General features: G+C 37.1%; 2 protein-coding genes across 5 annotated transcripts; one reads left to right on the forward strand and one right to left on the reverse strand.

Annotated features, from left to right (window-relative positions):
* Positions 1 to 4,410: 4,410 nt before the first annotated feature.
* LOC133520919 (eukaryotic translation initiation factor 1A, X-chromosomal) lies at positions 4,411 to 5,077 on the reverse strand. Its single transcript, XM_061855607.1, has one exon. The coding sequence runs from the start codon at positions 4,940 to 4,942 to the stop codon at positions 4,496 to 4,498; it is 447 nt and encodes a 148-aa protein (XP_061711591.1). The 5' UTR covers positions 4,943 to 5,077; the 3' UTR covers positions 4,411 to 4,495.
* Positions 5,078 to 5,152: 75 nt separating this feature from the next.
* On the forward strand, positions 5,153 to 9,661 carry LOC133520916 (uncharacterized). Of its 4 annotated transcripts, none has more exons than XM_061855599.1 (2): positions 5,153 to 5,864; positions 5,968 to 9,661. In XM_061855599.1, exon 2 carries the CDS (start codon positions 5,977 to 5,979, stop codon positions 8,194 to 8,196), a length of 2,220 nt encoding a protein of 739 aa, XP_061711583.1. In that variant the 5' UTR covers positions 5,153 to 5,864; positions 5,968 to 5,976; the 3' UTR covers positions 8,197 to 9,661. The 4 variants fall into 4 exon arrangements, with proteins under 4 accessions (XP_061711583.1, XP_061711586.1, XP_061711582.1 ...); XM_061855602.1 differs by having other exon boundaries at positions 5,971 to 9,661; XM_061855598.1 differs by having other exon boundaries at positions 5,153 to 5,860.
* Positions 9,662 to 10,317: the final 656 nt, after the last annotated feature.

A 10,317-nucleotide genomic window follows, 5' to 3' on the forward strand; every position in this document is an offset into this window, starting at 1 on the left:
CAACTCGCGCCTTATGCAAATTTTCACTTCCACCCCTGGAGCATTTAGCACTAACAACTCCTCTCCGGACGGCCAATGAAGGCAAGCCAGAGCTGAGAGTTCTGCGGGTCCCCTTGGGCCTTGGGCTTGGGTTGTGTTTGGGTTCCTGACCGACGAAGACACGCCGGAGACGGAGATCCTGACCGACTCTCGAGAGTGCTCGGGTACGTGGGGTCACTACTCCTCAACAGCTCGCCACAAGCACTTGATTTGGCTTTCGTTGTATTAGAAGTCTCACTAAAATACTGAATTAGTTTACAATAGTTTATTTATCTTTGAGTTTTTTACAATTAAAACATATTGTATGTCTATGTTAAGCATTGACATCAGTTATAACTTCCGTTTCAAAAGTAACGGAACCGGAACAGAAATGGATGTGTAATACCAAACGGAAGTTCCGACTTAACGGAAACGGAGCTCCTTAACATCCCTGGTGTGAACCTAGCGTAGCTCATCAGCATCACTAATATGTAAGAGTTATAGAGAAACAAAGCATTTCGTTGTTGTAGCGCAAACGATTGTCATCTTGGTAGCCTGGCATCTGGATAGCCGTCGTCGGTCTCCGACTTGGAATCCCTATCCAGACTTTGGAATCCCTACCCTATCTTGTGGGGCCCCAATCAACAAAAACGGGCTTCATCATCACGGCCTTTCCTGCTCCACGGGCGCCGGCCGTCTGTCTCGTCACTCCGCTCTCAACGACATCTTTAGAAGGGCTCTCGTCAGCGCCAGCGTCGCCGCAGCTCTGGAGCCCCAGATCGTGCTGGACGATGGCAAGCGCCCCGACGGGATGTCGTCGATCCCCTGGAGAATGGGCCGTGCGTGGGAAGCTACCTGCGCAGACTCGTTGGCGGCGTCCTACATTTCAGCGACACCAGAAAATAATTATATATTATATATCGTTGTCTAAGTACCCTCAACACAAGTCTTATTGAGCTTACTGTGGGATTTAGTCAATTTGTGTAATAATGTCCTATAATATTTATTAATTTATAAGCGCAAGTTCACCTTATGTCCTACAAAATCTTCCACTGAGTTACGGAAAACGTATGGAATTTACCGTTACTCAATGGGTATTTTCATAGTTTTGTTTTGGCCCAAATCTGGATTTAGAGATTATTGCTACATTTGTAACCAGCTTTTCAGTACCAATTTTTATCAAAACCTGACAGATTTTTTTTTTATGTCTTCCCACTTGTCCCTAGTTGTAATTGGGATTTTTTTCTTACCACGTCGGTGACAAATTTGCGGCCGGTGGTCGTAGGCACCTTAGCCAATAGACGCCTCCAACTCCAGAGGTGTTACATGCGCGTTGCTAACATTTTAAAAACACCTACTAACGCACCAACTTGATTTGGTGGCCAGACTAGTGGGAATAATTTTCCAAGTTGTTACCACTGGGGACAGGTGGAAAAAAACCCAGTTAACACCGGTGACAACTTGTTACCATCAAGTTAAATAAATAAATAAATAATAAATAAATATTATAGGGCATTATGACACAAATTTACTAAGTCCCACGGTAAGCTCAATAAGGCTTGTGTTGAGGGTACTTAGACAACGATATATATAAATACTTAAATACATAGAAAACACCCATGACTCAGGAACAAATATCCATGCTCATCACACGAATAAATGCCCTTACCAGGATTTGAACCCGGGACCATCGGCTTCGTAGGCAGGGTCACTACCCACTAGGCCAGACCGGTCGTCAATTAGAACGTTGTCGAACGTTGTCACCAGTGATGACTGGGATTTTTTTGGTGGGAATAATAATTTAAAAAAAAATCATTGAAATGATTGCATCTGGACATGACACTGCAGCCTGTTGATAGTTTTTAGTTTGGGCTCTTCTCCTCTTACTCTTAAGGCGCATCCATACTAGTTACTTACTATTGTATAGTATTGTTACACAAAAGTTAACTGTGGTGTGTTTGCACATTTAGGTTCTCACACTGGCCAGTGGGTAGAAGACTTGGTGTATTCCCATCTGTGCCCGCCCCATATGACCATGCACAGCCATACAAGAGGCGGGCACAGATGGGAATGATTTGTATGTAGCGCCTATTCCCATCTGTACCCGACGGGATCAGATCAGATGAGACGGGGTCAGATGGGAATACACCGAAGACTTCACTAAACCTTTGAATTTCTACACCAACACCTGTATATATACATCTAGGTTTCTTCACATTGTTTTAAAGAACATTTTTTTTTATACCCCCAGATTATTTACTATGTAATCTGTAATGTAGGCCGACAGTTTTCAGTGTCTTATTCATAAAATACTGCTATGCAGATCCAAAAGGAGACTTTTTCATATAGGATTTTATAGTATTATAATATTATGTATTTACTTATACCTACAATGTATATTGTTCAAAGTGAGTCTTTGTACTTATATACATATGTAGTATGAAATCCTATCAGTGTTGTTAAAAGACTAGTCTTGAAGACTTAACCTTAAAGACTCACTTTGAAGACTAAGAGCGGTTTCGCACTACGTTCGATCCGAACCCGTGAAAATATTGGTCCGTAGTAGCCGTAGAACTATTTCTATGGTAAGTTACGCACTGGATCCGAAAGAAATCGGATGACGGAGATCGGATCTAGTGCGTAACTTACCATAGAAATAGTTCCACGGCTACTACGGACCATATTTTCATGGGTTCGGATCGGACGTAGTGCGAAACCGCTCTTAAGCGTTAAAGGTTTGAGCGCAAAACCGGTTCAGAACCTTAATGACTCAAGTTTTTTATGAGCTCTTAAGAGTAAGTCTTTAAGACTCGGGCTCCATAGAGAGCTCAAGCTTTAAAAACTCGGGCATATGAAAGCAAAAGCGCCTCGAAATGGAAAAAATATAAATGTTTTTTTTTTTCTACTTTTCGATACGAAATTACAAAATAGAATAAATGCAAAGTACATCATATGTTAGGCGGATTTGTAGAAAATTTCAAGGAGTACTGTTATGTATTAACCATGTACCCCTCCCCTTGATCGACATCAACTTCTCCACATTCCCCTAATATGCTACTATTGGGACAGTTTTGCTCCTAAGTGTATTATTTAATAACTAAACTAAAATTGGTGTAAGTAATACTATATATAATAACCTAATAGCCAGAATTTTATGACATCTTAAATATTGTAAACACTATATAGTGACACTCAAGGGTCCGGACATTTTTTGCCACAATAAAGAGTTTTCGTTATATAGAGATATGGAAGGTAGAGGCAATTAACAAAATCTCCATATACCAAAAAGTGTCTGACAAAAAACCATAAATAGGTGGAGCTACAATACCTAGAATACTTTAGAAAAAAATCTAATCCTAGACAACGCACTTCACTTGTCAATAATGCCTAGGTTCTTAGCTACTCTAGCGCTACTCTGGAGAGTTTTGGAACGTTTATTTCTAGCTGACAGCTGGACACTTTTGCAACAATTCTTCCTAAGGAGTTTCTGTTCCTTGCTTCTACCTTCCATAATATAGAGAGAAATTAAAGTAGCGCAACTGCAGCCAATAAATGTTGATATTATAGGGAGTGAATTGTTATATCAAGTGATGTTATAACGAGTTTACACTGCCACTGTACTCAGAATATGTTATTCAGATTATTTTAAATACAGCTTCAATAGAGGTTTCTAGCGACTGGAGGCCTAATCACTATTTTGCATAGAGTATAAGTATTGCTATACAGGAAATGTGGACAGCCTTCTAGGCACCTCACATGGTGATGGCGATCTGGGCCTAATTTTTTATGTATAGGTTTTTGTACTTACTAAGTTTTGCTCTTTATTTTACCACTGTTACTGAATAAATAAATCAATGTGAATTTCCAATATAAACATTCAATTAAGCAATTTCAATAATTCTTGCTAATAAATTAGGTTAAAAGTCGGACTCTTATCTGAGAGAGTGAAGGGTTAGTTGGAAATGTTATATGCAAAACTTTTGTATATTTACTCATTGATTGAAGATGAGAGTCATTTCTTGGCAAAGAGTAGAGTAGTCATCTGAGCCAAAATTATTATTAGACAAGTAAATATTTATGTTAAAACCTTTAATGCATTACTAAGTTGCATATTCAATAAAGAGCACAAAACTTGTTAATGTCTTTGGTAGTTAGAATTAAATAATTACAATCAGTTTTGGTTTTTATGTTTAATTTATATACATTCCTTAAAACTTGGTGAAACAATAGCAAGTAAGAGGTGAATGATTAATCTAAGGAATGTTGCACAATATTATGATGTTTGTGGTAGAAATAAATAACAATATAGTGTTAACTACAACTTTACATTTAGGAAATATGCTGATAGTTCTAAACAATTTAAAATGAGGTTCATGAAATAATTTTGATCACTAAAATCACCAAGTCATGTTTATTCATAACAGGGAAACAATGTACACGGACTTACTGTAAACAATATAAATATAGGTTGATGTTCTCATATAGCATCTACTGCATCAGCTTCATCTTCTGAACTAACTTCATCGCCGAATTCAATGTCCTCATCCAGACCATCCACAGAATAGACCACAGTCTCATTGATGCGCACTGTTTCTGGGAACTCTCCGTACGTCTTCAGATTCCTTGCCTCGTCAGGAGTGTACTTTAGGATGACATCTGCCTTGGCGTCTTGGTAATCTCGTAGGCCTATCAGTATGATGTCACCTTGGTTTATCCATACCTTTTTCCTTAGCTTCCCTCGAATATGACAAAGACGTTTTGTGCCATCGAAGCACATGGCCTCCAAGCGGCCATTACCGAGCATCTTTGTGACTTGGGCGTACTCCTGTCCGTCTTCTTTGAATACTAATTCACGCTTCTCAGTTTCATTCTCGTTCTTACCCCTCCTCCGGTTTTTACCTCCTTTTCCTTTATTTTTCGGCATGGTTTATATAATCTTGAGTACAAACATATACAATTATACTATGAAAATCTCATGAATTTGCTTTCTTTGACTGATGTTCTTGACAAGCAGCCACGCACGGTGTGGTTAGGGTTGTCAAATCACAAAACATCCGATCGAGTATAGATTATGTGAGTTCAGTGCTACCATAGTAAATTAACAGACATAAAACCTTGCACTCACGGGCCAGGGCTATAACCGCGAAAATCGAAGTTCGTCAATTGCGGGCATTTTTCTTTTTTTAAAAGAGAAAGATCCCCACAATTAGCGAATTTCGGTTTTCGCGGTAGGCCCGCTGATTGTAGTCTACATAGTACATAGCATACAGCAAGAGCGCTTCTGCGTAGTATTATTTAGAGATGAAGATAACTAAATTTAGATATTGCGATGTTTGCAGTAAACCCCTATTATATGCAACATTTAGATTCCAATAAGTACCTGCATACTTTTGAAATATTAAATTTAACTTAGTTATCGCAGCAGGGCCGTGAGTATTAGGTTTAAAACCGTCAAGCCAAAAAAATCAAAATCATGTAGTGTAATAATACGGATACAAAAATAATTACAAAGAATTAATTGCATGGTTTTTATGATAAACTTAAATATATATTTAGATCTAATAAATAAAAGGAATGTGAATAAAAATGAGGTTAGAGTGAAAAATCTTTGCGTTTACATTGCTGCCAACCGTAATCTTTTGTTTGATAAAAACTTGGGGTTGGCGGGGCGGGGATGTCCAACTTGGAAATTACCATAACGGAGTTTACGGAGTTATTTGAATACTTATTGTACCTCTATGTTTGGTTAGAAACTATTTGGAAAGTAAAAATGTAAAAAAGATTTAAGTTTAGTCCCTATGAAAAGTTTTTAAATCAAAATTATTTCTGAAGAAAACTTTCTGTAAGTATGTATTTCGTTGTTTAAAAATAATGTACTTCCTCCGACAAAATATAGTTTTCAAAAACATTTGTGAATATTCAATATATTCATACTATCACTTTTTGCAGCAGCTTGAAATGAGCGTTGGTGTTGTAGAGTCCGACTCGGGCGACTGTTTAACCGACTCGAACTCCGAAGACTATACAGACACGAGTACTGATGGTTCAAACTCTAGTTGTAGCAGTGATGTCGAATCAAATCAGAATGGCCCCTCCTATACCAAGCAATCCAGAAAAAAGGTAACATTAAGTATGCAAGATATTTTGAGAGAAATGGTTAGGAAAAGGATGCTACTGGGTGAACAGGAGATGGTATTAACTTATGCAGTTCAGGATGTTGATAATGATTATGAAAAAAATACAGTTTTAGATGTCCTTGACCATCCTACAGACAACCTGAAATTATTTGCTAGTTTTTTACATTCCTATTCGCCTGATGCTTATCAATATATTAGAGAAAATTATAATACACCCCTGCCCAGCATCAAAGTGTTAGGTAGTTGGCTTGAAAATGACAAGTTTAACCCAGGATTTACCAAACAAGCTTTTGAAATATTGGAAAAAAGAGGTGTCCAGAATGGCAAGAGACAAATTTTCTCACTTGTGGCTGATCATCTCCAAATGTTTGTCCGAAATCGATCTGTGAATGTTGATGTGGGCGCTGGCCATTTAGATGGTGATTTTGATGATGAAACTGAAGGAAGGGAAGCATATGTAATATTGATTGTAAGTCTAGAGGAAAACTGGAAAATTCCTGTGTGCTATTTAATGTCTGATAATAGTTTGAACTCTAGGGCCAAGGCAAATTTTATCATGATGTGTTTGCACCGCAGTCATGAGGTTGGTGTTGATATTGTGTCCATTACAACAACTACAAGTGTAGCAAAAGCCCTAGGTGGTCAGCTTGATAGTCATAGGAAATTGAAAACCACCTTCAAACATCCAGTATCAGGAGATCCAGTAACTTTGTTTGTCGACCCAACCCTGAGTCTTAGAAGCCTTTATCAGACAATTTGTTCAAAAAAAGTTTTTTTTAATGGACAAAAGGGAAAAATATGTCAAAACTTCATTGAACAGCTGGGTAAAATTCTTTCAAAAAAAACATTCCAGTTTAATTTCTCAACTGACATGCTAGACTTGAGGAATATGCTTTTAAAGATTGACCTCATCTCTGAACTGATGTTACCGAGTCTAGGCACTGCACTAGAAATTTGCAAAAATAGATTGAAGCTCCCAAATTTTGCAGACTCTGGCCCAACGATAGAATACATCACCATGATCAACACTTTGTATTACATTTTGTTTTCAAAAGTTGGTCAATCTGGCTATAAACAACCTATTTCTCAAGAAAATGGGAAGGAAATTATTGAGTTTCTGGATGAGTCCAAGAAATACATTTCTTCACTTAGCTATGAAAAACAAGGAATAGGAAAGCAGCTTGCTGTGGAAGACCCTCATTTTATTGCAGAAGGATTTAAAGGCTTGCTGATTAGCATTGAAAGCCTGAAACATTTATACAACAATTTTGTGGCAAAAGGGATTATAAACTGCATTCCTAGTAATTGGCTCAGCTGGGATCAAATGGATGAATTCTTTGCAATTATTCGCAAACTCAATCCTCGTGAGGATGCCAGTAAATTCCAAAAAATATATACGAGATTCTTTGATGATTTGAAGTCTAGTATAACAGGCTGTATTCAAATAGAGAGCGCCCCAGCAAACCTTTCAAAAACCCTTAAGGTATCTCTGGATGCCATAAAAAAATCCAGTGGCAAACACGCTTTCGACGAAAGTTATTCAGTTGTTAAAGAAAAGCGACGCAAAACTGAAGACGACCAGAGAGCGTTCGTGAATACTACCAAATTTGTTAAACTTCTGGATAAGGGACATGACAAAATGGAGAAATACCAAATGATTGGCTACATAGCTGGTTATATGGCGGTTGAGTTAGCAAAATACCTGAGATGCGAAGAATGCATAGATGGATTGGTCACGAATGAAAAACTTTGGTTCCATAAGAACATAACTTCAAAAGAGTTAAAGGGGGTATGCCTGCCAAGTGAAGAGCTGTTTAGAATCTGTTGGGAATGTGAACGATCATTATGTATTAAAATGAACACCACAGTGCAGCGGCGTCTCTTTTCTCGTGCACTTAGCCTGCCACCGGCAACTCATCGTATCCACCATGTCTACTTGACGAAAGCCGTCATGGCCAAGTACTTGCATTTCCGTCGTGGCCAAGACGAACCGCGCAAGACAAGGTCGGCAGGACTCTGCAACAATCTTTTGAATATATGATGGCGAATGTAGTGTAAAAGTGATGATACTGATGATTAGGTTATGCACAAACTGGTTTTTGATAATAATGATAATGCATAAGGTACCGCCTACAGTCAAATTTGCACATTCATGCATTATGATAAAGTTTTATTTATTGTATTTTGGACATGCTATAGTTTTAGTTTCGTCTCTTTTATTTGTTTCTACCTGACACTAAATAGATTGTGACTGTTGAAGTAGATGGCGCTGTATGGCACTATATAGTCCAAATTAATTGTCCAGTACTTTTGGAACATGGTTAATGAAATAATGAATGTATAGACATTTAGTATGGACAGTTAGTGTTGCCATCTATATGATCTGCAACAAAACTGTTTTTATTATTTACTTGTCTTTGATTCGTAATGTACTAATTATTTAAGTTGACAACTAGTACAAGTCCTTACCAAAATTGTTACAAGGTAGGTAGGTAATTGATAAAATAGTAAGTATGAAATTCGTCTGAACTGAACCCGCATGGATTTACTCTTTAATAAATGGGTCATTTTATTCATAGTTATACTTACACTTATTATACTTTTTTTAGATATATGAATTTCTCAGAATCAGCGAGCTCTTTCTATCATAATAGGAGAAAAAAGTGTCCCAAGGTTTTTGTTTCCATTCTGTTCCCTTTTTTCATAGACTTTGTATGGCGGCAACGGAATGGAAAAATATCAAAAAAATTATGTAAATTTTGAACACTTTTTTTATCCTATTAGGATTGAGAAAGCTCGTGATTATGAGTAGAAATAATATAAAAAATACTAATTTGAAAAAAAAAAGCGTAGTGTATAATATAACTTTAAATAAAATTACCCAAATCTCTCATATGGATACTCGACACGATTGTTGAAATCGAAACAAGACAGAATTACAAAACATGGGCCATTATACTTTTCGTTGTACATACGTTTTTGTAATTTTTACGTAAAATGAATATTTTAGAATATGTGGACATTACTTTAATTTTGTTTTATGATGAAGAAAGACGCTTCCTATGCCAATAGCTTTGTTCAATAAATAACTACTGTAAATATTCTTAATCACAGTAATTCAGTGGTCCTTGATTGTCTTAGTTACCTATGTATGAAAATAAGGCATTTACCATTGCAGTGCCATCTTTTTACATTAATCAATATGAATATTGAATATATATGTATGATATGAATTTTGGTGAACAAATTCCTGTGATTTGCTTCGGGTACAATCTGGGAATACAATTTTTAAACACGAATTCAATATCTATCATACTTTTTAAAAGGGCGATAGATTAATTAAAAAAAAAAAAAAAAACCATCCCGTCTTCGTTAACTGATTAGAACTAAGATTTAAAGGCACTTCAGGGGGCCAAGTCTGCTATTTCCATATATAATTTATGTTTATCTTAGCGTTTCGCTTCGTTTTGATTCCGCAAACGATTGTTATCTGGGTTAAGCCGCCACGGTGTTAGGTACTCTCACTACTCATTCAAAGAAAAAAATTCTAGTGATCTGAAAAAGCTGGGAAGCTGTGATTTTAGTGATTTTAAATGGATAAGGATTCTTGTTTTGTACGTTTGATTCTTGTTTTGCCTTTTTAAGTACTGAGTATAAGATAACCGTAACGGACGGTTACAGTTTGTAATGGTTATGTTCAATTGCATTAACGTTTCGGCCAACACTGATAGGGATTATTACATCTACCTTTTCGTACGACACTTTCTGCTTAAAACGGATCACTCCACGTATTTTAAGTCGAAACTTGCTCGACATGTCTGCGTTGGTGCGCCAACGGTTGGTACCTCAGTGTACCTTTAATACAATCCAGTGTACCTCTCCTTAAAACGAAATATTTAACAAAAAAGGTCCACCCGCCATTCTGACGTCAGGATGGTGGGTGGACCTTTTTCGACTTAAAATACGTGAGTGACCGGTTTTAATAAATTTAAAATGTCTGTGTTTCACGGAAGTGTTGTTATTAAAATTCTGCTATCTTGTCGCTATCAGGGACGGGGAAATAACTGAGATGTTTTTTTTGTCTTTCTTAGCCTTAAGTATAAATAACCGACCAAAAGGTAGATATAATAACCCTTTATATCGGTGTCGGTACCTGCTCGTT

This window comes from Cydia pomonella, chromosome 9, assembly GCF_033807575.1.
Source record: "Cydia pomonella isolate Wapato2018A chromosome 9, ilCydPomo1, whole genome shotgun sequence".
NCBI classification, from domain to species: domain Eukaryota; kingdom Metazoa; phylum Arthropoda; class Insecta; order Lepidoptera; family Tortricidae; genus Cydia; species Cydia pomonella.

What these genes read in the sequence shown, in the direction of transcription:
- LOC133520919 (XM_061855607.1), bottom strand. Translation starts at nt 4,942, where the DNA reads ATGCCGAAAAATAAAGGAAAAGGAGGTAAAAACCGGAGGAGGGGTAAG.
- LOC133520916 (XM_061855599.1), top strand. Translation starts at nt 5,977, where the DNA reads ATGAGCGTTGGTGTTGTAGAGTCCGACTCGGGCGACTGTTTAACCGAC.